The sequence below is a fragment of the Physeter macrocephalus genome, chromosome 2, assembly GCF_002837175.3.
Source record: "Physeter macrocephalus isolate SW-GA chromosome 2, ASM283717v5, whole genome shotgun sequence".
Taxonomy (NCBI): Eukaryota; Metazoa; Chordata; class Mammalia; order Artiodactyla; family Physeteridae; genus Physeter; species Physeter macrocephalus.
This window is the reverse complement of record NC_041215.1, coordinates 129,455,887-129,482,299: the sequence shown is the minus strand read 5'-3', so window position 1 is coordinate 129,482,299 and position 26,413 is coordinate 129,455,887. Positions and strand designations below refer to the sequence as shown.

General features: G+C 42.7%; 1 protein-coding gene across 1 annotated transcript in view; it reads left to right on the top strand.

Moving 5' to 3' along the window:
• Positions 1-25,757, top strand: part of DNER (delta/notch like EGF repeat containing) — a 358,880-nt gene extending 333,123 nt beyond the window's left edge. The window contains exons 11-13 of the mRNA XM_024124691.1: positions 6,290-6,421; positions 18,693-18,939; positions 25,646-25,757. Coding sequence (XP_023980459.1) covers positions 6,290-6,421; positions 18,693-18,939; positions 25,646-25,757 — 491 coding nt within the window. The remainder of the gene's footprint in view (positions 1-6,289; positions 6,422-18,692; positions 18,940-25,645) is intronic.
• Positions 25,758-26,413: the final 656 nt, after the last annotated feature.

The window sequence follows — 26,413 nt, the reverse complement described above, 5'->3', positions numbered from 1 at the left end:
GGTTTGTTTGTTTTTTTGGTATTGAGCTGCATGAGCTGCTTGTATATTTTGGAGATTAATCCTTAGCCAGTTGCTTCGTTTGCAGATATTTTCTCCCATCGTTAGGTTTGTCTTTTCATCTTGTTTATGGTTTCCTTTGCTGTGCAAAAGCTTTTAAGTTTCATTAGGTCCCATTTGTTTATTTTTGTTTTTATTTCCATTTCTCTAGGAGGTGGGTCTAAAAGGACCTGCTGTGATTTATGTCATAGGGTCCTCTGCCTATGTTTTCCCCTAAGATTTTTATAGTGTCTGGTCTTACATTTAGGTGTGTAATCCATTTTGAGTTTATTTTTCTGTACGGTGTTAGGCAGTGTTCTAATTTCATTCTTTTCCATGTAGCTGTCCAGTTTTCCCAGCACCACTTATTGAAGAGACTGTCTTTTCTCCATGTATATCCTTGCCTCCTTTGTCATAGATTAGTTGACCATAGGTGCATGGGTTTATCTCTGGGCTTTCTATCCTGCTCCATTGATCTATATTTCTGTTTTTGTGCCAGTACCATACTGTCTTGATTACTGTGGCTTTATAGTATAGTCTGAAGTCAGGGAGCCTGATTCTTCCAGCTCTGTTTTTCTTTCTCAAGATTGCTTTGGCTCACAGTCTGCATTCTTTCCTGGGATCTTCCAACTAGAGGGGTTTTGTTTTTGTTTTTCCTATAGAAGTACAGTTTCTCAAGAACCATTTGTTGAAAAGGCTATCTTTCCTTCATTGAATTGCTTTTAAACCTTTGTCAAAAATCAGTTGGCCATATTTGTGTGGGTCTGGTTTGGATTCTGAATTGTTTTTCATTGATCTGTGTATCTATTCCTCTGTCAGTACAACTCAGTCCTGATTGCTGCAGTTATGTAATAACTATTGAAATCAGGCAGAATGATTCTTCTCAATTACTCTTTTTCTTTCAAGACTGTTTTACCTATACTAGTGTCTTTGCTTTGTCATATAAATTTTAGAATAATCTTGTCTATATTTATAAAATATTTTGATGAGGTATTAATAAGAATTGTATTAAACAAATTGTATATTAATTTGGGAAGAATTGATATCTTTACTATTTGGAGTCTTCCAGTCCATGAACGCAGTATGACACTCCATTTATTTAGATCTTTGATTTCTTCATCAGCATTTTGTAGTTTTCAGCATGTAACTCCTATACATGTACAACTAAATATTTCTCTCTTTTTGAGTGATTATAAATAGAATTGCAGTTTGGTGTGCACATGTTCAATGCTAGTGTGTAGATATACAACTGATTTTTGTATGTTTATCTTGTATCCTCTGACTTTGATGAACTTACTAGTTTTAGGATTTTGGGGGGATAGATTCCTTGTGATTTTATGCATAGGTAGGTATGTCTTATGAAATTAGGGACAGTTTTATTTCTTCCTTTCTGATATGTATAAATTTTATTTCCTTTTTTTGTCTTATTACGCTGGCTAGAACTCCTCTCACTAGTTTGCGTAAGAGTGGTGATAGCAGACATCCTTGCTTTGTTCGCAGTTATAGGGGAAAAGCATTCAGTCTTTCATCATTAAGTATAATGTTAGCTTTAGGGATTTTTAGATTTTTTTTTTAATCAAATTGAGGAAGTTACTCTCTATTCCTTGCTTGCTGATAGCTTTAGTTATGAATGGGTGTTGAATTTTGCCAGATGCTTTTTCTGCATCAATTGATACCAGCATATGATTTTTCTTCTTTAACATATTAATATGATGGATTATATTGATCAATTTTCAAATATTGAATTAATCTTGCCTTGCTGGAATAAAACCCACTTGGTCATAGTGTATAATTCTTTTTATATATTGCTGAATCCTGTCCTCTAATATTTTGTTCAGAGTTTTTGTGTCTGCATTCATGAGGGATATTTGTCTGTAGTTTTCTCTCTGTCTCTCTCTTTTAATATTATCTTTGACAATATTGAATTTTTCACATCTAGAAATTCCATTTGGTTTTTTTTAAATATCTTCCATTTTTATCCTCATTTTCCGCATGTTTTCCTTCACATTTTGAACTAATGTCTTGTTTACTCACCATCATCTGTTATTTCTGGACCTCTGTCTTTTGACTGATTTTCCTTCTGGTTATAGGTCCCATGTTCTTGCTTTTTTTTTGTACATCTGATATTTTTTTGTTTGAATGCTGGTCGTTGTGAGTTAAGTTGTTGAGTGATTGGATTTCTTTTAAAAGTCCTGGCCTTTTTTGTGGCAGGTAGGTAAGTTACTTGCTGACCTGATTGATCCTTTCAAGGTTTGTTTTTGTATTTTGGAGTCTCCAGTAGCCTTTAGGGATAGTTATGTCCTACGACTGAAGTGTGACCTTTTCCTCCCATAATGCATTGGGTGGCCAATGAAATGTCTGCATTCCAACCTGTGAGAGTTTGAATACTTCCCAGTCCTCTGTGAGCTTTGGGAACTGTTCATCTTTCCTCTCGTTTGCCGTGCCAGTGGAGTTCCAACTTACTCGTACACAGTATTCAGCAACAAACTCAGGGATGCATCATATCTCTGATGCTCCTTTTCTGAGTGTCTCTACCTTCTGTAGTGGTCTGTCCCACAAATTACAGCTACCTCAGCCTCCACAAATTCCAGTTACTCCCCACATTTCAGTGAAACCGTTGTGTTCTAAATTGGTTCAGAATTTAGAATGCCAGAGTGGTTATGGTACTCAGCTGTTTGTTTGTCTCCTCTTAGCAATCACAGTCATGCGCTGCCTGTTGTCTAATGTCTTAAAGTGTTTTTTAAAATATATATTTTGTCCACGTGTGTAATTATTTACAGTGGGAGGGCAAGACAGTTTCCAGTTGCTCCAATGTGGCAGAACTTCCAAGTAAGTCATTAGATTCATTTCATCTAGAATAAAATGCTTGTGAAGTAGGAAGGAGTTATACTTACAGTACCCATTCCAGTGCCTGGCACATAATAGGCTTACATTTAATACTAGGTATTATGATTATAATGATTTTCATTGATATCATTTGATGTGGGCTCTATTAACCCAAGGATGTACTGACAGCAGAGACTTCTGACTTCTTATCTTTTTCATTTTAATTTATCTGAGGGAAGCACACCGAATTAAACAGTACACTTGTAAATTTGCATAAATACTACCAAAGGTGATACCTCCTATACAGATTGCCTCTTAGAAAGTAGTAGATTGAAAAGCAATAGGAAAAGATTTAAAGTTCAGACTTTGATCTCCAGGCTTAGTCAAGTAGAAATTTCATTTAGTATTCTCTTTACAAATGTTATTCAAGCACAACGGTGATTTAAAAGTAATTGATTTTCCCCACTCAAATAAAAAAGTAAACAACTCAACGGAAAAGTCATCTGGCTTAAGCCAGCAAAAGCATAAAGATTTATTAAGTAAACTATGAGTGGAGAAAGGTGATCTAATGTACTAAGAACTCTTCTACTAAAATTAACTAGAATGCATATTGCTTGGAGATGGAATGGTGAGGTGTTGAAATGTATGTAAGAACATAATACTCCTAATACAGGGAAACATAAATGAAACCAAAATTAGTCTCTATAATTTGTAATAATCAGTTACCTTTCAAAGTGCATGATCACTGTGAGGCAGAGAAGAGCAACCATCTTTGTAAGTCTTCTGGTTGGAAATTTCCTTGAGTGGCTCCATCATCAGAATCACCCCATATGCTTACCACCAGCATGTGACACAGTGAAGTCCTCAGCTGCAAGCCAGTTGGGGGTAACTGATTGAAATAGAAGTGTAGGCATGTTAGTTTGTAAAATGGGCCAACAGAGTAAATCTAAAGATATCTGTGAACTGTGCATTGCTCCACAGTTCTTCCAGAGCACATATGCTGTGGAAATAGCTGCTAGCTATTTGGGCTCCTGACTGGCATGGAGTTTTATCATAAACTAATGTCACTGAATCCCAAGTATAGCTCTAAGAACACTGTGGTGATGAAAGCCAGACTGGGATAGATTTGGGACTCTCTCTGGGCCATGGTTCTTTGGTTCCTGGGTCTTAGATATTTGATGAATGTCTACAGAAAAAGTTCATCCTATTTTCTCCTGCCATTCTCTATTCCTACCAAGTCCTTCCAATCCAGTGAGTCCCAAGAAGAGATAAATCTAAGGATCTTAGACTTCTCTCAACTATATTAGAGCCACTTAGAGGTCCAAGAGCCAAAACATGTATTAGGGCTGCTCTAAACCGGAACTTGGCATTTACCTCCCTAGGGAAGCCCTGGACCAGAGCAGGACTGGGTGGGCTGGACTGACAGCTCTAGAGCTGCCCCAAATTTAGGGAATTAAAAGGGTTTGACACTGACATTAAACTTCTGAAGCAGGGTGGGGCTTTTGAGTTTTGCTAGGCTATAGAAGTAGGGAGAAGTCAGGCCATTTCTGTAGCTATTGCTGCAAAGGTAACAGAGCATCTTATTTCAGAATTTGCAGTATTCAGATTGCCAGGGAAAGAAAGCTGTTGTTTAGTAAATACCTCAATTAAGCTTGTCTTCCTAAATGGATGGAAAGCAGTACTGATGTGTATATTTGTCAAGGCCTTTGATTTCATCCTTTTATCGCTTCTTAGCACATTCCTGTTTATATGACTCTTCAACTAGTCTACCATGTAATGCCATTTGTAATAGTTTAGTCTGTGCCCTTTTCCAGTCAGAGTGATTGCCCCATTAATAGACAGAAGTCCTTTGAAAGAGGTTAGTAAGAGACAATCAATTTCATGTCTTTCCTGTTGATATAAATGACTATATTTATTGCAGGAAACAAATTTGCTTAGACACTACTGAATTATAAACAATCTAGTAGGACCTAGACATAGTAAATGTTCTATTTGACAGATTTTACTTTAAAAATAAAATAGTCCGCTGCTAGGTATGAAAAAAGTGTGAAGTAAAACAGACGTGAACTGTTTTAGTTTGAGATTCTGCCTCTCAAATGGTCTGTGAGTGACATATGGTGGTTTTATAAACACGAGGTAAACCAATGGCAGATAGAAAAGCTCTTTAATACTAATTAAGTAAGCCTGGAAGTAATTACCCAAGTGTACACTGAAATATTGCCTTTGAAAATGGACAGAATATTCGATTTTGCTCTTTTGTTTTAGTCGATGGCTATAGCAATGCTAGGAATTAAAAAATATATATATATATATCACTTTTTACATTTATCTAAGCAAATGGAGGTATATTTAAAAGTTTTCTTTTTCTCATTTTCACACTTTTAAGAAAGATTGCCTCAATTTGAAGTATCCTCTCTTCAGCTTCGATGTGATATCTTTAAGAGGTGTACCCATTTTGTATTGACTCATACCATACACATGCTTTAAAATCACACGAAGATGGCTTTGTTTGTGTAACTTCTAATAACAAGCTATTTCTTGTAAGTTGGTCTTTGGATCACAGTGATATCAGCCCATGTTCTGGTTTGTTAGTTTAAACTAGGCTTTCTCTGAGGGGATCAGTGCCCCCAAATGTTGGGTGTAGCAGCGTCAGGAGCCCCAGGTCACGGTTTTCATTATGGGGGAAGGACGGACGGACTGGAGCAGATGTGAGCTTCCCTCGGGGACCATTTCCCAGGGAAGATTATTTCAGGACTGGACTCACCCCAGACATCACAACTGTCATTCCTTAGGGGGCCCTGATGTTTTCCCTTAGCATTTCAATCCCTCCCAGAAGCATTTCCAGGGATTTGGAAAGAAGAGTACATCTTCGTAACTGACTCAGGCTAGGCACGCGTCTGTGACCTCGAACTAGCCAGAAGATAGTCACATGTCCAGGCTTACACAATCAAACGATTGGTTACAAAAAAAAAAAAAAGAAAAAAACCCATAAACTGTGAGTTTTTTGGCTTTCCGGAGTTTCAGAAAAACAAATAAGAAGATTCAGCTGACTAAATCCAAAACATAAATCCGAGACTAAATCCAAATATATTTCTTTAGTAAAATCAGGAGCCCAAGTTTGTTTTTCCGATAAACTTCGAAAGGTTTATTCAGATATGGGAATCAGCTTCAGATAACGAATTCAAAAGATTAAAGGAGATTCTTTCTACCGGTGCCGTTTCTTTTTCTTTTCTAAGCTTTACTTAAGTAAAGGATCCCTTGTCTGGAATTCTGGGAGAGTTCTGCACTTTATACAAACAGCCAGTTGGGCTGCATTGCAGGAGATCTTGACCCCAGCCTTAGATCTTCGCTGAGCCAGAGAAGTGACGGGGGACAGAGCCGCTGGGGCAGCTAGCTGGCTCACTGCCGCTTTTCTTTATCTCCTTAGGTGAAGAGTGTGACGTCGACATCAATGAATGTGACAGTAACCCCTGCCATCACGCCGGTACCTGCCTGGACCAGCCCAATGGTTATACATGCCACTGCGCACGTGGCTGGGTGGGAGCAAACTGTGAAATCCGTGAGTATTATGCCACTCAGCCACTGTGACTTACCGTTACATTTTCATTCAGTGAGAAAAGGATGCGCCAGCCCCACGGCACTCACAGGTGAGGCAGTGAGGCCCAGGGGGTGCCCTGAGCCCCCCGTGCCTCCCGGATCCCAGCTGAGGACTTTGGCTCACTGTGTTTTGCTGCTGCCCCTGCTTTCTGAGTCTGAATCCAGCCTTTCCACCAGGATGAGAATGCACAGATGTCATCCAGAGTTCGCGGCTGCTAAGACAGCCAAAAATGTGCTTAGCAGAGAAGCATTAGAATCTCATCAGGAGAGAGAGTCTTTGTGTTGAAAGCATTAAAAAAACCGCACAGAATGTAACTTCACTTTGCATTTTTTGTCTTCAAGTGTCTTCAAGCGTATTAGGTTCCATCAATCGCCTGGAGAAAGGTTCCGTGGGGGTGAGCATAAAAGAAAATCTGAAAAATACTTTGAGCTGCTTAGAGCGAGGGGTTCTCTACAGATGGACTCACAGAAGTTTGACCATGTCAGAACCAGGATTTTATATATTAAAATCATGTATCTATTAGGACTGAGTTGAAAATGAGAACCGCCCTGGAATTGGGTTTTCATTGTTTTGTAAATCGAGAAAAACTCAGCGTTGAAGTGTGTTTTCTTCTCATTTAAATTAGTCAGGGTAGTTGGGTTTGGCTGTGTCCTAAAATCTCCCTCCTGGGCCCTCTGGCCTACGCTCTTCCTCTTCATCAGGCAAAGACAGCTCATCTGCTGTGTGAGTTTGGAAGGAGGCAGCTCAGTATACGTAGCCCTGTCTGTCTGTCTCCCTCTTGGGCTGGCCTGTCTGCTGCCTCGACTCCTCCACGCTGTACGTGTTTCAAGAACAGGCGCCTCACTGGTGGTCCAGCACCGCCTGTGGCTGCACGGGCTTGTCTAATTCTTGGTGTGTGTCTCCAGGGGGCCATGGCCACTAACAGGAAACCTTCTTATCCACAAATATGGACCATATTCTTCAACTTGACCAGTAATGAAGGTGTTATTTGGGCTCCTGTCTGCTCACTCTGTCTTTCATCTTGGCTCAGGACTTGAGAGAGGAAGAGAGGAATTCCTTTTAGGTCTCCCCCTCATCCTTTCCAAATAACCCTATACAGAAAGGTTTTAGGACCAACTGTTCTTGCTCACGATGGCTGAGAAACACTCTATTGTTGGAGAAAGGGAAGGAAAGGGATGCCAATGGTACAAATGCTCAGGGCTGTGAATTGATGCAGGATGTTAAGACTAAAGTAGGTATAGGATGTTAAGTCCAGTCCGGTGAGATCAGTTGGTGGGAAGGATCCCAGATTGGGGCCAACAGGACCTCGGTTCTTGCCCTGGCTGTGGCACTTATTGTGTGGCTGCGTTTAGTTGTGCTGAGTCTCGGTGTGCTTATCCATAAAATAGGACCAGTTTTCGTTATAAAATTTGGTAATTCCGTGCAATGACTAATTTCATGCCTTGGGGCAGAGGAATATCTATGTATAATTTTAAAATCCTCGGTGTGAAGATAAATATATAGGAGAGTACAGGTAAGAAGTCAGGAACACAAAGGATGCCCTTAAGAAGTTTTGAAGTAAAATCTTATAACTATAAAAAAATCTAGTTTTACTTCCTTCTGGTGATGGATAAGATAGGCAAAAGATATACAAGGATGGAGTAATAAGGACAGAAGTTGGCTTCATGGTCTAGCTCCGTCATGGACAAATGTATCTCAGGCTTGTCTTTCTCACTTGTAAAATGGTGACAGAAGAGTTGCTGTGAGGCTTAACGGAGGGAAATTTGTGCAGATCTCTGCTATGCAGTAGGCACTAAATAAGTGTTAGCTGCTGCTTCTCTTTCCTTCTGCACCACTGTAGCCCTTATACTATGAGCTACTCCTGGAGAACACTAGCCTTTGGCACTTGTCAGAGGGCACAGGCCACTCTGAGCAGCTGGGTGTGATGGGACCTATCACACATCTCAGCACACACCTGGGTTCTGTGTTCGCCCAGAGTAGCACTTTCCATTTGATGATCTCATTTGCACCCCTCCATTCAGCCACAGGTGTTAAAATAAATGTCATCACAGATTAGGCTCTACTGGGCCCCAATGTTGGATGCTTCCATCCTTGACCTGAGCAGAAGAATGAAGAATAAGCATATAAGGTTTGCAATAACACACAGGTGGGGCTGGTGGCCAGTGCCAAGAGAGATGGATCTGAATCAATGGAATGGATTCAAAGCAGAAGTGGAAGCAGAGTTTGGACTGTCAGTGGGCAGAGAAGATATAAGAGGTCTCCTGTCCTGTATGAGCCATGGGACCTATGGTCTCTGAGGTTTCTTTCTAACCCTGAACATCTACGATCTTCTGAAGTGGCTAGAAACCGAGAGGAGGGTGCCTGAATGACACAAGGTCAGGTTGGTAAGTCTCAACAGGAAAGCTCGGATGAAGCAGAGAAGAGGGAGAACCATGGCCCGTGTAGCTCCATAGCATGGCAGGCTCCGAGTTGTCAAAGGCAGTAATGGGGCCTCCCGCCAGCCTGACCTCTGCTTCCTGAGGCCATTCACCTGCCCTCCTCTCTTGTTCACTACACTTTAGTCACATTGTCCTCCTTTCCCTTCTTTGAGCAGGTCCCGTTCATTCCTGCCATCAGGGCATTTGCCTGTGCTGTTCCCCATGCCTGGAGCTCTCTTCCTTGCAATTTTAGCACAGCTGTCTCCTTCTCAGCTTTTAGGTCTCAGCTTGAACGTCACCTTCTCAGATGCCTTCCCTGACCACCTGTATTTGTTTCCTACTGCGGCTGCAACGAATTACCACAGATTTAATGTCTTAAAACACAACATGACTGTCTTCCTTCTGGAGTTTCTAAAGAACCTTCTTCTTTGCCTTCTCCAGCTTCTAGAGGCTGCCTGCCTTCCTTGGCTCGTGGCCCCTTCCTCCGTCTGCAAAGCCAGCAATCACGTCTCTCTGACTCCTGCTTCCATTGTCACATTTCCTTCTCCAGATCTCTCATATCCCTTTCACTTACAAGGACTCCTGTGATTACTTTGGGCCCACGAAGGTAATTGAGGATAATCTATCCATCTCAAGACCGTCAGCTTAATCGCGTCTGCAGAGTTCCTTTTGCCATGTAAGGTAGCATAATCAAAGATTCTGGGGAATAGTATGTGTTCATCTTTGGGAGACCATTATTTGGCCTACCATAGCACCTTATCAGCAGTGTTTCATTACTCCCATTTGTTCTTAAAAATTATAACATTTGGAGATGATTTAGCATTACTTTTTTTTTTCTGTTACAGCATCAACCTAATCATTATAATAAGTATTGGCATAAACGTAACTTAACCTGATTAAAGGGGCAGGATTTGGTGAATAGAATGGGTGCTGCTCTTAAGAACAGTGATCTGGGTTGGTCCTGCCTCCCAGCCAATCACCAGGCAGGAGGAAGGTCATTTTATCTCTCTGGAGCTCAGTTTCTTCATCCATAAAATGAAGGATTAAATGAAATGGTTAGTTTTCTTCCTTCCAGCCCTAGCATTGTTGGATTCACCCTCAAAGTAGTGTCATACTCTGCCAGGAAGCACAGATTATAATAAGGCAGGCATTTCCTATTGCCTTTTCCTTACAAAACACCATAGGATGTTTCCTATTGCACGTGGAAAAGAGAAATTCAGAAATTCATAGAATACGTGTGTGGAATACGTGTGTGATACTCAACAAACACACACTGAGAGTTCGTGCACATTCCCGTGAAGGAAGGGCTCTGCATGTGGAAATGAGTCTACTTTGTCATCAGCCAACACTAGATTCAGAAACCTCAATGGGATTTACATGCAAATGAACACCATTTTAGTGGTTCCATGGCTCCCATTCCTAATGTTTACCCTAATGATGGATAGTTATTAGAAATTTGCCCTTTAGAGTTATTATCTGGCCCCCAATCAGTAATAAGAAGCAGAAATCTAGCAGACTACACATATTTATCAAAACCATCAAAAACATTGATCCAGAACTATCCTAAAAGGATCATGAGAGTATCTATGGTGTTTTATACATATTCTGAGACAAATGCAAACCCTAAGTTCTAGAAACTAACAAAACAAGCCTGCTGAAGTTTTAATTCCGACACTTGTTCTTAACCATCTTTGGACTGATCAAAAAATTTGGGGAGGATTTTAATAAAACTTTTGCCTTCCTAAAATCAAAGTCTAAAATTCAAAACTCTTGTAATTCTCTACATAGTGGAATGTTTTGTGTCATTTGTGTTGGAGCTTTAAGGTCTATACAGTTAGAGTTACAGACAGTCCTGCTGACTGAGAGTTGGCTAGTTCTATATACTGAGCAGTTGAATCTATGGTTAAACTATTGAATTAATGACATTCTGCAGTTGAGAAATAGGGGAACAGGGCATCTTGGATTTATGCATTCAATGAATAATCAAGGCCCTCTTATTGTCAGATGTTAAGCATAGTGCCCAGGATATAAAGATTAATGAAACAGCTCTTGCCTTCAGGATCTCCTCATCCACGGGTGGGTCTTAACATGTGACAGGAGTTGCTGTGAGACTTCGTGCAGGTAGCTCCAGGAACCCAGGGAAGGAGCAAAGTTGGATATCTGGGGATTCTTCTTCCCAAAATGCATGGAATTTAATAATGCTTGAAGAAACCCATCAAACAGTTATGTTGTATGAGCAGTCCTTATCGTACAAGTAGATTCGTATCTTTTGTTCTCATTTTTGTGTAAACCAGGATTTTTAAAAAACAAAACTAATTTGAGATTAACATACACACACTGCTGTATATAAAATAGATAACCAACAGGGACCTACTGTATAGCACAGGGAACTATAGTCAATATTTTGTAATAAACTATAAGGGAAAAGAATCTGGAAAAGAATATATATATATGTATATACGTGCACACACACATATATATATACATAAAACTGAATCACTGTGCTGTACACCTGAAACTAACACAACATTGTAAATCAATTATACTTCCATAAAAAAGAAAACAAACAAAATAAAATTAATCTTCCTCCCCAGGGAGACTCCCCACTTCACTCCCCAAAGGTAACAACTGTTACCCATTTATCGTGGATTCTTCCAGAGGCTTTCAGTCACTGTGTAAGTCCCATTTTCTCCCATACAAATGGGACTATTCTATACATACTGTTCAGCATCTTGCTTTTAGGCTTAGTAATATATCTTGAGTGTTTATCCATGTTGGCTTATGCAGATCTTCCTCAATTTTTTTAACACCACACAGTATTTCCATTTTTTAGACGCCCTGTAACTTATTTAATCACACCCCTGTTGATGGATAACTCATTTTCAGGTTTTTGGTACTAAAAACAACAGTAGAGGGAAAATTCTTATATAGCCACATTCTTGTGTGAGAATAGCAGTAGGACAAATTCTTGAAAATGGAATAGTCAGATTAAGGGGTCCTTGAATTTTTCACGAGCATCGATTTATATATTGACTCTTTGCCAGTAAAACTTTTCCTCTTAGAAGCAATGGTGTTGGGGGTCGAAATTGACTCGCAAGTCCCACATACTCCACAATTAGCTTACTAAATACTTTGAACACCAAGGCTGCATCCTCCACTGACCTCTTGGGACGTGATCGTGGCTAGATGTGGGGAAGCAGCCGGATTATGGGGAAGGACGTTACTGTGGAGTTGTGCGGTCCTGGTTTTGAATCCCAGCTCAGGTACTTACTGCTGGTAAACAAGAGCTCTGAGCCACAGGCCTTGATGAGTGGGATAATACATGTGAGTAACATAGTGCAGTACAGTGCCTGGTTCGCAGTGAGTGCTCAGCAAATGGTTGCCTTAACTGCTACCATCTAGTTGTCACTCTCTGAGCAGTGAGCAGCCTCTGGATGTCTATCAAAGCGAAATTTCCCCGCCTCTGATGAAATACTGATAAATTAGATGTTTTTGAGATAACTACTGATTTTCTAAACATACTGAATATTTTAGGATAACAGGCATTCTGTAGATATGTAGTTTTACTGATGTAACTAGACCTTGACTTTTCTGTTCCAAGGTAGGTACAGGTATTCCATGAGGGAAATCTGCATGCTCCCTTCCTGAAGGGTCCTGATGGATGCATATAGCAGAGAGAAGTGTTTCTCAGGCCCTTTGACTGCAACCCACAGTAAGAAATAGGTTTTGCATTTTGATGCGGCACATAACATACGGTGTCTCTCCCCCCCCACACAAAACATGAAGTAGTACTTACTTTCCAAGCGTGACACGCTTTTATGTGGTTTTCTAAACTTTTTTTTTCTAACGCAGTCGGGCCCCAGTACATTGACTTCCACGTTGCGCAGTATGGAAAACATTACTTGTTAAGTGTTTAGAGCCAAAGTGTGTGGTTCAAATTCAGGTTCTGCCACTTATTACGTGTGGAAACCTGGGCAAGATTCTTTTCCCTTATAGGTTATTACAAAATATTGAGTAGAGTTCCCGGTGGTATACAGTAGGTCCTTGTTGGTTAGCTATTTTATATATAGTAGTGTGTATATGTTAATTCCAAATGAGTTTTATTTTTTTTAAATCCTAGTTTATACCCGAATGAGAACCAAAGAGCCGAATCTATTTGTACAATAAAGACTGCTCATGTAACATCACCGTTTTGATGGGTTTCTTCAACCATTATTAAATTCCGCGCATTTTGGGAAGAAGAAACCCAAGACAATTAACTTTGCTCCTTCCCTGGCTTCTTTGGAGTCCCAGCTGCTTCTTGTATAAAAGGGAGGTAGTAACAGTGTCCACTTCGGAGCATTGTACGAGGAATAAAGGACCTAACACGCTTAGAATAGTGTTCAGCACACATTGAACTCTCAATAACCGTTTGCTGTTATTAATCAAAATGCTGAACAAAATAATACAGCTGTCTATTTGATGTCACCCCTTGGGTGTCTTAAAGGCACTTCCAATTCAACGTGTACAAAACAAAACTCCTGAGCTTCCACTCAAACCTGGTTGTCTTGCCATGTCCCCTGTTTGCCTCCAGCGCTTCATCCATCCAGGGATACAAGCCAAAGGCCAAGAAATTTGACGCTACCTTTGTCTCTCCTCACTGGCCTCTACAAGCTGCATAGTCTGGTGGATTCCCAGACTCACACCCACATTCCTTCACCTCTCTGTCTCCACCCCTCTCACCCAGGCCAAACCACCGCCAGCTCCGCCAGATGCCGCAGTAGCCTCTGACCTGGCTTCTACCCTAGCCCCTCAAACCCTTTCTTCGTATACAGCCAGAAGCAACCTTTCTTTTCTTTTTGCTTCCTTTCTTTCTTCTTAATTTTCCAAAAGTATTTTACCTTTTCATTATTTAAAAAAATTTTTCATTGTGGTAAAATACGCATAACTATCTTAACCATTTTTAAGTGTAAGTACATTTATATTGTATACAATATTATAAGTACATTTATATGTATATTGCAACCATCACCACCGTCTTTCCTCAGAATTCTTTTCATCTTGCAAGACAAACTCTACACCCATTCAACAGTGACTCCCCATGCTTCCACCCCATCTCCCCCAGCCCCCTTCCCTCCCTCCCTCCCTCCCTTCCATCACCCCGCCCCCCTCCCCAGCCTCTGGTAACCACCATTCTCCTCTCTGGGGTTTTTTTTCCTATATGTTGCACATATAAGTGACATCATGCAATATTTTCTTTCTGTGTCTGGTCTATTTCACTCAGCAGAATGTCCTCCAGTTCATCTATGTGGTCGTAAACGGCAGAGGCATCTTTTCAAAGTGCAAATCTGAACCCTTTGTTTCCATCCTTGCCCACACCAAGGTGCTATTAAAATACATCAGTGACTCAAGACCAAAGGCCACACTCTTGCCTATGGGACTGGGAGGGCTGCCCCTGCACTGGGGGGCGGTGCCCCGTCTTCACTCAGACAGTCTCTGCCTCGCTGCCTTGAGCAGCCACCCTGTCCTCCTTCCAGCTCCTCACCCTGCTTTCCGCCTCCTCCCAGGTCTTTGCCTGGGACAGCCTTCCCTTTGCGGTTCTCCATCCCTGGTGAATATGCACTCACCCTTAGAGCCACACTTGCTGTGGACCCCCATCACAAAAGCTCTCCTGATTCCCCAGTTAGATGGCGAGTCCCTTGTCCCCTCTCGAAGCAGTGCCGCTCTGGTCCCTCATGACTTAGCCAAGTGGCTTAGCCCACTTTTCTCTCAGTTTTCCCCTGCTTCCTATCCCAGGCACTCAGCACAATGCTCGGCCTATAGTAGGTGCTTACTGATACTGGTTCGGTGATGGGATCGCTAGGAGGGAGGTGAGCTGTGCCTTCGGTTCCCTCCGTTCCTGCATCTTCTGAAGATTAGTGAGAGTGTTAACTTTTTTCAGTCTCATTGACTGTTTTGATTGTCCACCTAACTTATAGCTACAGAAAAAACATAAAGAAATTGGAAATCACGTCTCCCAGTTATTCCAGGCCACAGATGGTTCAAAACTTACCTAGCTATCTCAGTGGTATCTACTCAAAACAGACTTTCCTTCCTTTACTTTCAGACTCTCTTTAAGTCTGAAAAAGACTTAAAAGTAGGTGGACAAATTAGTCTAGCTAGATTCACCTGGGTAAATGAAAAAACAGATATGGGAAATGTATTTTAGAATTAAACTTGTCTATCGAATGAGGTCTCTTTTTGGTGGAGTGGACGTGGTCGGTGGGTCTCGTTTTATCCTCAGCTTGGCCGCTGGCTGCCTGCTTTACCTTGAGCAGAGGCTCCGAGTCCGGCCCCTGTGTAGCTCCTATTTTCATACCGATTGAAATGGTAAAGGCGAAAGCACTTTAGAAGATACAAAACCTCAAACAGATCGAGTTTAAACCGAAATGCAAACGCTCCCTGAGACCCAGAAGCGCGCCATTTTCCCTGAACAGTTGCTGTGCTTGCGTTCCTGGTCATGCACCTGCCGGGGCTGGTGAGGTCATCCCTTCCAGCGCGCCCTGGTGCATCATTTTCCCCGAGCCCTGCCGCAGCCACTGTAGTAAATGATTCATGCACCGGGACTCGCCGTATGCGGCGGAGCGAAGACTTCTGGACCGGGAGGCGGCAGCTGCAGCCACCTGCTGCAGATACATTTGCTGCCTCGCGGACCAAATGTTGGATTTATTCAGATCCAGCTTGCCTACTGATTCGCCTGGTGTGCAAAGCAGCCACGTTCACTGATCAGACAAGTTTTAGATGACAGTAGGGTGGAAAAAGCAAAGGGCAGGGGCAGGGAGGAGAAACAGAGGTTCGGGAGAAATTTTGAGAAAGTTTTCCCAGAGGTCCAAACAGCTTGGAATTCAGAGTTTGGGGAAATAGAGCAGATGATCAGAAATGCAAGCGATTTAGGCAGCTTATCAGGCCTGGAGCGGTGTGCCGAGCACGTAACCTAGTAGTTGTTTTTCTGCTTCAGTGGCCGTGTGCGGTTGTGCGCTGGCTGTGTCTACACAAGCAGTGTGATGTGTAAGCTGTTTACACGAAGGTGTGCATTGACCATAGGAACTCATCAAGAACTTGTGTGGCTGCCACATGATCAGATCTGAGCGCTCCACCGAGCTGGAGTAGAAACAGTACTGGCTGCCCTCGTGACAATGCTCAGTGGGTGTTGTGGCACACCCTGTGAGTGCTGGACTCCGGCCTACGACTGAATTTTCAGAGAATGTTGAAATACTTGGAAATCAAGTGAGTCATGCTTCTCTTTCAGCCAGAAAGATGACTTGTCTCTCTCCATGTGCACCGGGTTACTGCCAGATGAAAGGGCTGCCAGTCCGGGACTGAGTCTTGGTTTCACAGAACACCCCCTCTCTTCCATTGCGACCGTTTGTTTGCAGTGATTTAAATGCATTTATGTGCATTTATTATGTCGTTCCATCTGCCTGCGTGTGCGTTGGCTGCACGGGCTTTGTGATCAGGAAGGCAGGCTCGAGTGACAAAACCAGACTTCGAGGGCCTTGGTGTAAAACTCAGGAGCCAGAAGATCTGGACACACACTCAGAAGTCACTGCATTCCTCCCGTTCTTCTCAAACTCTCAGGAACCAGCCAGCCTCGGGGCATGGGGCAGTTTTCCATTAGGCTTCTAGGAAAAAGGTCTGCACACTCGGATCCTTGTTTGGGTGTTTACCTGTGCTCTTGTGCAGATCGTAACTTTCCAAGGGAAAGAACAGCTGATTCTGAGACTCCGGTGTCACTGAAGATGTCGCTAAGATGAGAGTATGAGGACCCAGAGGTGACAAATACTCTCACCTAAAGTGGAACAGTGGAAAGAGGCCTGCGGATTTCCCAGGAAGACAGGCCCATTCCCACCCACCCCTGAATCCCATTTCCAGGCACCCAGAGTCCTAAGGTGGGAATCATGGTCTGGAGGTGATGGTGGTGGAGGTGGCGGTGTGAGTGAAGTAGAGAAGGCATCCTCTTTCCCACGTTCAGTTTCTCTTTGATCTTATCTAGCCCTCTTTAATCTTCACGGCTTCCTTTCAAATCCTGCTCACGTTATCTGAACCATTCCATTTGTATGCAGGTCTGTAAACAGGACATAATTAGACACTCTTGACCTGTGCCAGATACAGCGATTACGTCCATCCATCCACTTTTTTCCTGCCCATCCAGGTTGGTGTTTTTTGAATGGGCACAGGGCAATGCCAGATAATCCTCAGCTCAGAGTGTGTGCCTCAGGGGGTAGGGTCCTCCTCCTCTGTATCCTTCCCTCTTCCGCCACTTCAGCTGCTCCGCCTTAGGGACCACGCACCAGGAGCCCAGCAGCGGACTTTCTTACTTTTCTTTACATGTTTTCTAACTTACGCTTACAGCGAGCTTATAGGGGATACGTTGCAATTTTCATCTTACAGCGGAAGAAATTGAGGCTCAGGGAGGTCAAGTAAACCTTGCAGCTGGGATTGAAAGCAAGGTTGGTGTGATCCCAAGGCTCACACCCCTTCTGCTAGTTATGCTGGAAGATAATCCCATGGGTGTTTTCTTCAAATGACTTACTGCTTACTTTTTAATTATTACAAACGGACTGCATTCTTCTCTCTTTTTTTTTTTTAAAGTTGGAAAAGACTGAGATGTGTAAAGAAGGAAATAAAAATCCCACGCAGGCCTGCTTTTCAGAGATCACTGTCATTAGCACACTGCTGTGTGAGGCAGAGGCTAAGAACTTGGACCCAAACTTGCCAACATGCTCACCCGGGAAGTGACGTCAGCTTCCTAGACATTGTCTGTAAAGTGAGGAGAAAGAATAATATATCTTCTGGGGGTTGTGATGATTCAATGAGATGTTTTCAAAAAGCTTAGCATAGTAAGAAAACAATAAATGTTCATCATTGGTATCGCTCCATCCTGAGCTTTTCAGTGAGGTAGACGTTGGAAGCTTATATGTGATTGTACTCTACAGCTAGGTTCTGTTCGGTAACCCTTTTTTTTTTTTTTTTTTTTTTTATTCTTTTGCTGTTTGGCGAATATCTCTCCGTCTCACTGAGAGTTGAATATTTAGGTTGTTTCCCATTTTTCCACTTTTATGAATTGTGTTTGTCTGTTGGTGGGGTAGAGAGAGAATATGGGGTTGAGAGACTCTAGCTATATCGATAACGTTTTATTTCTTTAAAAAAAAACCTTTAAAAATATACAGCAGAGAAGGTCAGATAGGAACGTTTATTAACTTTGAGTGGCGAGTACATGGGTATCTGTGCTAGTTTATGAACTTTTTTCTAAATGTGTGATAGTTGATCATCTAACATTTAAAAATTGTGTTGCTGAGATGAGCATCCTTGTGCCCGGGGCTCTGTGCATTTATAGGGCCATTTCCTCAGCATAAATTCTGAACATTGAAATTTCTGGGTCAAAGGAGCCTCCACGTAGTCCGCGCGGGAGTTGTGTATCCACTCACACAGCCCCCATTTCTGTACCCCTGTCAACTGTGGTTATCAAAATTTAAAAATAATATTTGGGAACTGATATAGGAATTGTATTTTAAAAAAATAATCGTGAAGCTAAACAATTTTCTACTTGTATTTCCTTGGTGAATTCATTTTTATATTCTTTGCACATTTTTCTATGGCACGTTCCCGTTTTTTTCTTAATGATTTGTCGGAGGCCCTTATATAGTAAGGCCTTTGGTCTGGATTATCCATAGAAAACAATTCTTCCCAGCTTGGACAGCCCTTATACTTTAGGTTCCCGACGTGAGGACAGGAAAGTCCTTCCCATTCAAAAGGCCACAACTCACCCGCAGCCGTTTGCTCATTTCTGCCTTCAGACCTCCAGTGGAAGTCCGGGCACGTGGCGGAGAGTCTCACCAATATGCCCCGGCACTCCCTCTACATCATCATCGGCGCGCTCTGCGTCGCCTTCATCCTGATGCTCATCATCCTGATTGTGGGGATTTGCCGCATCAGCCGCATCGAGTACCAGGGCTCTTCCAGGCCGGCCTACGAGGAGTTCTACAACTGCCGCAGCATCGACAGCGAGTTCAGCAATGCCATCGCCTCCATCCGGCATGCCAGGTGGGCGGCAGGGGGAGGCGGAAGGGAGGTGCTGCTTTCCCATGTGCGTTCTCAGTATCAGGGTTATATTATGAACAGGACTTCACATCCCCAAGGAGGGTTTCAGAGAATAAAACGTAAGTTCAAGGTAGTATTGGGGGACCGGATAATTAGGCTGTTTCGTAAGCAAACCCCTTTAGTTTGCTGCTGGCTTTCTGTTTTCATTGAATACGTTCATTCATTTTGTGTTTATCTCTGTTATAAACATCTGACTCTTCATCACAGTGTGTGAAACATTTTTTTTTATAGTTTATGATCTCAATTTATTTTTTGTTTTATGCCTTATTATGCTGAAATGACTGCATCTCCCATAAGAAGTCTAAAATATAATACTGCTAGAGTTGCTTCATTTCGGGACTTAACAATACCTTCAAGAACCCAAACTCCCTCTGTTTCTCCATGCCATCGTAATTGGGTTTTTGATGTGGTCTCTTGTACATGTTCACTTCTTTATCACTACATTCCTACCTAGACAACAATGTCTAGGAGTTGTGAAACATTTTTGATGATTTTTTTGGGGGGATGTGTTTAGCTGTGTTGTTCTTCTAACAGTCAGTGTCAGTATAAATTACCCATTTGATTTAAGGGCTTATTTAAAGAAAGTCAAATGATGGTCATTCGGCTGTTAGAGTTCGTATTGTATAAAATAGTGTCCTCTCCTGGAGGAAAGGCTCCTGGAGAGACAGGAATTAGTGTGGTATCATGGAAAGAGCGTGAGTCTGGGTGTCAGAGCGACATCGTTAAGCCTGACTGCTCCATTACCTGACTGTATTTTATTTTAATTAATTAATTAATTATATTATTTATTTATTTATTTTGGGCTGCTTTGGGTCTTCGTTGCTGCGCGTGGGCTTTCTCTAGTTGCGGCGGGCGGGGGCTCCTCTTCGTTGCGGTGCGCAGGCTTCTCATTGTGGTGGCTTCTCTTGTTGTGGACCACGGGCTCCAGGCGCAAGGGCTTCAGTAGTTGTGGCACGTGGGCTCAGTAGTTGTGGCTTGCGGGCTCTAGAGCGCAGGCTCAGTAGTTGTGGCGCATGGGCTTAGTTGCTCCGCTGCATGTGGGATCTTCCCGGACCAGGGCTCGAACCCATGTCCCCTGCATTGGCAGGCGGATTCTTAACCACTGCGCCACCAGGGAAGCCCCCTGACTGTATTTTAAACCGATGATTTAACCTTCCACAAATAACAGTTCCCTCAACTGTGGGAAGGGAGAGCTACCTCCTTAAAGAGTTATGACAATCAAATTAAATTACAAATGTGAAAGGATTGTATAAACAGATAACACCACATTTACTTCTCCAAATCTATTACAACACGGAAAAAGTCAGTTAATCTAATTTTGTTGAGTTTTGCAAGGAGTATTTACTAAAAAAATAATAGTGATACTGTGTGTTAAAGCATCATCTTTTCCTTCAATTGGTAGAACAGTCTAAAGCACACAATTCAGAAAGTGAGTGTGCTGTAGCAAAAAGTGGGCTGAGCCTGGCGTCTTAAGATTGTGCCTCCAGGGAACTATTACCTGCATAGTCCTTGTTGGGACGTCGTGATTGATATTGTTCAAGACACAAGCAGATCCAAATTCTGTCTGAATGGCATAGAAGCTCAGAGGTTCAGAAAGTTAGTTTTCTTCCAAAGGAAACCCGCAAACCTAAGACTCAGGTCTTAGAGTGAGTCCAGGGGAAACAAAAACCAGAACCTGGCTTCCAAGGAGAGGAGCCAGTGGATGAGAGAAGTTGGGAGATACAGAGCCTCTGCCCCAAAGCCCAGGGCAGCTTCTTTGTGGGAGCTGCACTAGCCTTACTTCTGTAACTTTGGGGGAGAAGAGAGCGTTAACCCTCTTCCAGGTCAAGCCGTAAAGATCAGCCTCGTTGTGGGAGCCTTTAAGAGTCAACCACTCAGCCACACAGCTTCCAGGAAACATTGAGATGAATCCCTGCAGTCTCATCTTAATTGTTTATTTGACTCTTTCCTCTTGAGTAAAGAGCAGTGAGTTTTAATTACTGTATCTCCAGTGGGTCCTGGCACATGGTAGACCTCACTAAAATCTGAGGTCTGAAATGAATGGATGATCTCGGTGAGGGGTTGGCATAGGATGTCTTGACCTGCCTGAGAAGTAGATTCATCCCAGGGCACCAGCTTTGTAAGTGGTACCAGCCTGCAGGAGTATTTGGAGTATCTTGAAATCACTGGATGAGAGGTAGAGGATGTAAAAAGAAGAGGAGAGTAGACAAATTCATTTGTTTCTCAAAAGTCTTCCTGAAGGGGCTTAGTTCACCAGGGAAGAGCAGAATCCATAGCTCTATACGGGGATGTATTGGGAGACCCAAGAAATCAGATTCCCTCTACACTCCCCTACCCTGGAGGAATCTCTGACTAAGGTCCTTTTGCATTCAAGAGGAAGAAGAGTATTTTTATCTCAGCCCTGGAATAAGTTAAGATAGGTTCTTCTGGGCTTCCTGCTTATATAGCCCACTGAAAAGATACTTAACTGAATACTCTTGGAAGGAAAGAATAAACTTGGAAGCATTTACAAACCTGGTTCTTATTTGGTACTGATTTTTATCAAAAATATTTACTGCAGAATTCCTAACCAACAACCCCCTGCATGCATCAGTGACTGCAGATATAACCATTGATGTTAATACAGTGCCTTCCCAAATATCTGAGAACATTCCTGTCTAAACGTTTATTCAGCTATGAGCTGTGGCTTCTACAGCATGGTTCTCCAGAGGCCCTGGCTGGATCTCTGGCTGGTTGGCCCTTTTGCCCCTTTTCCTGGAGACCCTGGAAAGGCATTGACAAAAACTGAGTCCTTTCGCAATTCCCCTCTTCCTGGTTTTGAGCATCAGCCTATAGCTAACGTGCATTTCCTGGCCTGTCTCCCTGCCACTAGCCTGGAGGTGACATTGGATCAGAACGACTGCAGCTGAGCAGCTGCACAGGATGAATCCTGACTGGGTCATCTGTGACGTTCCCTAGTGACCCAGGAAGTGTCTGGTGATTCTGACGTCAGCAGTCGGTTGGTGCTGGTGCTGGGTTGAGAAGGGGCCCCCTCTTGTCCTAAGAGTGATCTGTTCCACAGCTGCTTTGCTTAGGCTGGAAAGGCTGACTTTGTGACAGACTGGCAGGGGTGAAGCCACAGCGCTCTAAGTTCTGCATCTGAGGTCACACTTGGGTTGCTGATTGCTTACTACTCTACTAGCTATACGTGCCCGATCACAGAAAACAAACAGACGAAAAAAAAAAGAGAGTTGGGAAAGGACAAAGTCGCTTTTTCTCAAACAGCATCTCCCGGTGTGGGCCTTTTTAAAGCTCACATCCACCTGCCGTGTCCTTCGAGGTATTGTTTAGCTGTTGACTTCCAGGGGAATAGGAGCTAGAAGAATGTACATACTTTGAGCTCCCTCATAACTGGTTTCAGTTTCTTTTGTTTCTTTAGTAAAATAAGGTGCACAAGACTGGTCACCTACCATGATGTTTGAGCTGTCAGTGACATCGATACCACGGCCGCACAACTGCTGTTAGTGCTTCTACGATGGTTAACACAGCCAGACACGATGCTAAATCTTTTGGAGAGAGACTGTGGGGGGACTCTTACAGTCTTCATCAACGGCCTGTGAAACATTTTAGACTTTAGACTGGGCCATATGGCCTCTGGGTCTTTGTGACCAGCTCTGCCTTTATTGTGCGAAAGCACCAGAGGCATTATGAATGGACACAAACTGTGTTCCAATAAAATTTTATTTAAAAAACAAGCAACAGGCTATTACTGGCTTGCAGACTATAGTTTGCTAATCCAAGGTCCACATTTTAATTTTCTCTAGCTTCCAGGTTTTTTTTTAAGCAATTAAGATGTCCCTTTAGGGAAGGAAAAACAGTGCATTGTTTAAAAAAAGAACAGTTGCATAAAAACTCGTGCCATAACATAGGCAAGCTCTGACACTGGTTTAGTGCCTGAGAGTTTAAAATGGAATTCTATAGGTATTAGCTTATTCCTTAACATCCACCCAATTCTGAGACACTAAGGAAATATAAAAAGCTGTTAGCGTTGGAAATTGAAGTATGAAGGCACATTTGTTTTGCACTAACTCTGAGCTCACTACTCTGATAGGTGTGGGAGATTGAAGGAGAGTCTTAACTTCATTTTACATCTTAGCTTCCATATAGTAGATGCCGCACTTTGGGTGGAGATTTCTGTGTCTCACCTAAGGAATTTGGAGGCTTCTCAGAAGCTGGTTAGGTCATAGTGCAAGGAATCCAGCTCCAATTGTGCTGGGGGTGTTAGTCGTACTTTAACCAGGTACCCTTGTACCAGTGTTACACTTTGCGATCCAGGCTGAGTTTCCCATGCAGACACAAAGCAATGCTTGTTGTCCTTCAGTTGACTATGTGTGTGTACAGTGGACACGTGGCAGCACTTTTTTTTTTTTTTTTTTTTTGGCGGTACTCGGGCCTCTCACCGCCGTGGCCCCTCCCGTTGCGGAGAGCAGGCTCCGGACGCGCAGGCTTAGCGGCCACGGCTCACGGGCCCAGCCGCTCCGCCGCATGTGGGATCTTCCCGGACCGGGGCACGAACCCGTGTCCCCTGCATCGGCAGGCGGACTCTCAACCACTGCGCCACCAGGGAAGCCCCACGTGGCAGCTCTTGAGTGCCTTCAGCTCTTGCTATGTTATGCTCAGTGGATCTGGAACGCTCATCCTCAAACCTGCCTTGTCAATACCCAGCTGCACGACAGCAATGTAAGACCACGGCCCTTTGAACTATAGCTTGTGGATGGATGGCGTAACATGGAGGCATTTAACTTTCTAGATTTGGAGGAAACAGATTATTCTTCAAACTGGAATCATATAAAAAATAAAATGGGTGTTGTAAACCTGTATTCAAGTTATTACGTTGCTTGGATTTTTCCTGCTGGCCGACCAGTTGATTCATAGGCTGCATAGGATTCGACGACACTCCCATTGGAGCTCCTGCAGGAAACCGTCCCATGGCTACCATGTTTGGATACAGAGAGCTTTACCCTGGGATTTTCTGATTTTTAAAATTAATTAAATTAATATTATTGGTGGTATATTGTTACCGGTGTATCTGGCCATTTTATGAGAAATAGGTTGTCAAAATGCTTCCTCCTTAAAGTAGCCTCCGAGATCTTCAGACTTGGGAGAAAGTGCTAAGAGCCAATTGGCTTTTATATTGTTGCCCTTTTCCTATTCTCAGATTGTGCAGACCTCAGTCAGTTTAGATAAACAGACCTCAGGCTGGAGTCCAACCCATATTTATGCCCACACAACTCCGGACCTTCAGTGAGGCTAACATGTTAGACGTAATTTTATTGAAGACTTTTTAATAGTGCTGCAAGAGCTGTGGTTTCTTGGTGGCAGAACGCTTTAACTCTTTTATCTTTGCACTTTGCCTGGTGCCTATCTGGCATGATTTGTGCATTTGCAACTCCGGAAGGCCAGTAAATCTTGAGTGAATTGGAATACAAGATTGATGAATGTTTAAAAATAAAGGATCATATGAAGAAGGCAACGTTTTCTCACTTCCCACTTGATTCCACTTCTCATCTCTGTACGTGAGAAGACAGACGTTCCAAGATATAAAAAGAAGAGATAGGAAAGGTGGGGAGATGGGGTTAAAGCCATGGGAAATGAGCCCGGAGAAGTCCTTGGGGGCCCATCCTGGCAATCCTTTTAAAATTTGAGATTCTTTTAAAATGTCTTTTTTAATAGGCTCCAGTGGACTTGAAACAGTTAAAAAATGTTGTTTATAAAAGGGAGGAGGGGTGGCGGGCTAGTGGGGAAGATTGTTTAAATCATATTGCACTCCAGGGGCCTTTAGGGAAGGTGAGGTCTTGAAAGGGAAGAGACCACCCAGAAGTTGAATTAGCTTTATTTTAATAATCGCCATTTTAACACTGGTTTGCCGGGAAGTCCTGAAATCGGATTTTGACACTCTTGGCTTCTGCACGTCAGTCCTGCTGTCAAGGGGTTTTTGATATATACAAGTCTGTTGGGACAATGGCTTTGTGCTCAGAGAAGAAAGGATGGCCTGTGTGTACATGGGGGTTGGGGAGTGATAGGGGGGTGGCATTGGATGGTGGGTGCCCGCACAGATTGTGGACTAACACCTTGTTATTTGAAGTCGCTTCCTCTCTCTGCCTTTCTCCTTGTCTTGGGACCTCAGGTGGCCTCCGAGCCCTCACAGCCCTCCTGCAAGTCCCAGGCGAGAGGCTGTGCACAATCCAGAGAAGCCCGCCCTGCCACTCTGCATTCCGGGCACTAGAGTGGATGTAAAATAAACTTGCCTCTCCAAATCGCTCTGGGTCTGAGAAGAAGACAAATTGATACATGTTTTCTGGAAACCTGTTGTAGAGCCATCACGCCTGACTGCTCTTCCAAGATTTAACCTACAAGCTTCGCTATTAATTTGGACTCTATGTTCTGTGAAATCCAATTTTTGCCCTCCCACGCCAAAGGCTAATATTTATACTCGTTCAACGTTAATACCAAGAAGTCTTAAATTTCTGTACTTGCTAGAGAGGATATTTGAGAGTATTTTTATAGTTCCATTTGATTCTTGAAGATAAGTTATTGTCACCAATTACCTTTAACAGGACTTGAGAGCCAACAGTTCTCTAACCAGAGTCCTCCCTCCCTGTGATTTCAGGTTTGGAAAGAAATCCCGGCCTGCGATGTATGATGTGACCCCCATCGCCTATGAGGATTACAGCCCCGATGACAAGCCCTTGGTCACACTGATTAAAACAAAAGATTTGTAATCTTTTGGGGGATTATTTTTCAAAAAGATGGGCTACTACATTCATTTAAATATTTTTAAGAAAATGAAAAGCTTAAGAAATTTAAAACGTTAGCTGCTCGAGAGTTTGCGGTAGAATATTTAAGAACTAATTTTCTGCAGCTTTTGGTTTAAAAAAAATATTTTAAAAACGGAATTTGTGAAATCCATAGACTACGTTTTAATGTACTTTCAGCTCTCTAAACTATATGCTTCCACTAGTGTGTGCACTTTCCGTGGTAGATATTATTACGAAACCCAGATTGTTTTCTGCGGTTGTTACAGAATAAGTCTAAGCGAGGACAAGTTTGTATTTGACGTGTCAGTGTTGGCTTTTTGCGTAGAGTTAGGAAACACACGTAGAGTATGAACCATAATACAGTATACCCATTACTTAAAAAGAAGTCTGAAGTGTTTGTCCTGTGAAAAAGAAACTAGTTAAATTTATTATTCCTAACCCGTATGAAATTAGCCTTTGCCTTACTCTGTGCATGGGTAACTAACTTATTTCTGCACTGTTTTGTTGAACGTTGCGGAAACCGGAACCATTCGCTTGAGTTTCTTTTTCTCATTTTCGTAACATTTGTCAGGCTAGGCCTTGAAAACGTACATGATGACAGGGCCTAGTGAGGCAGACTA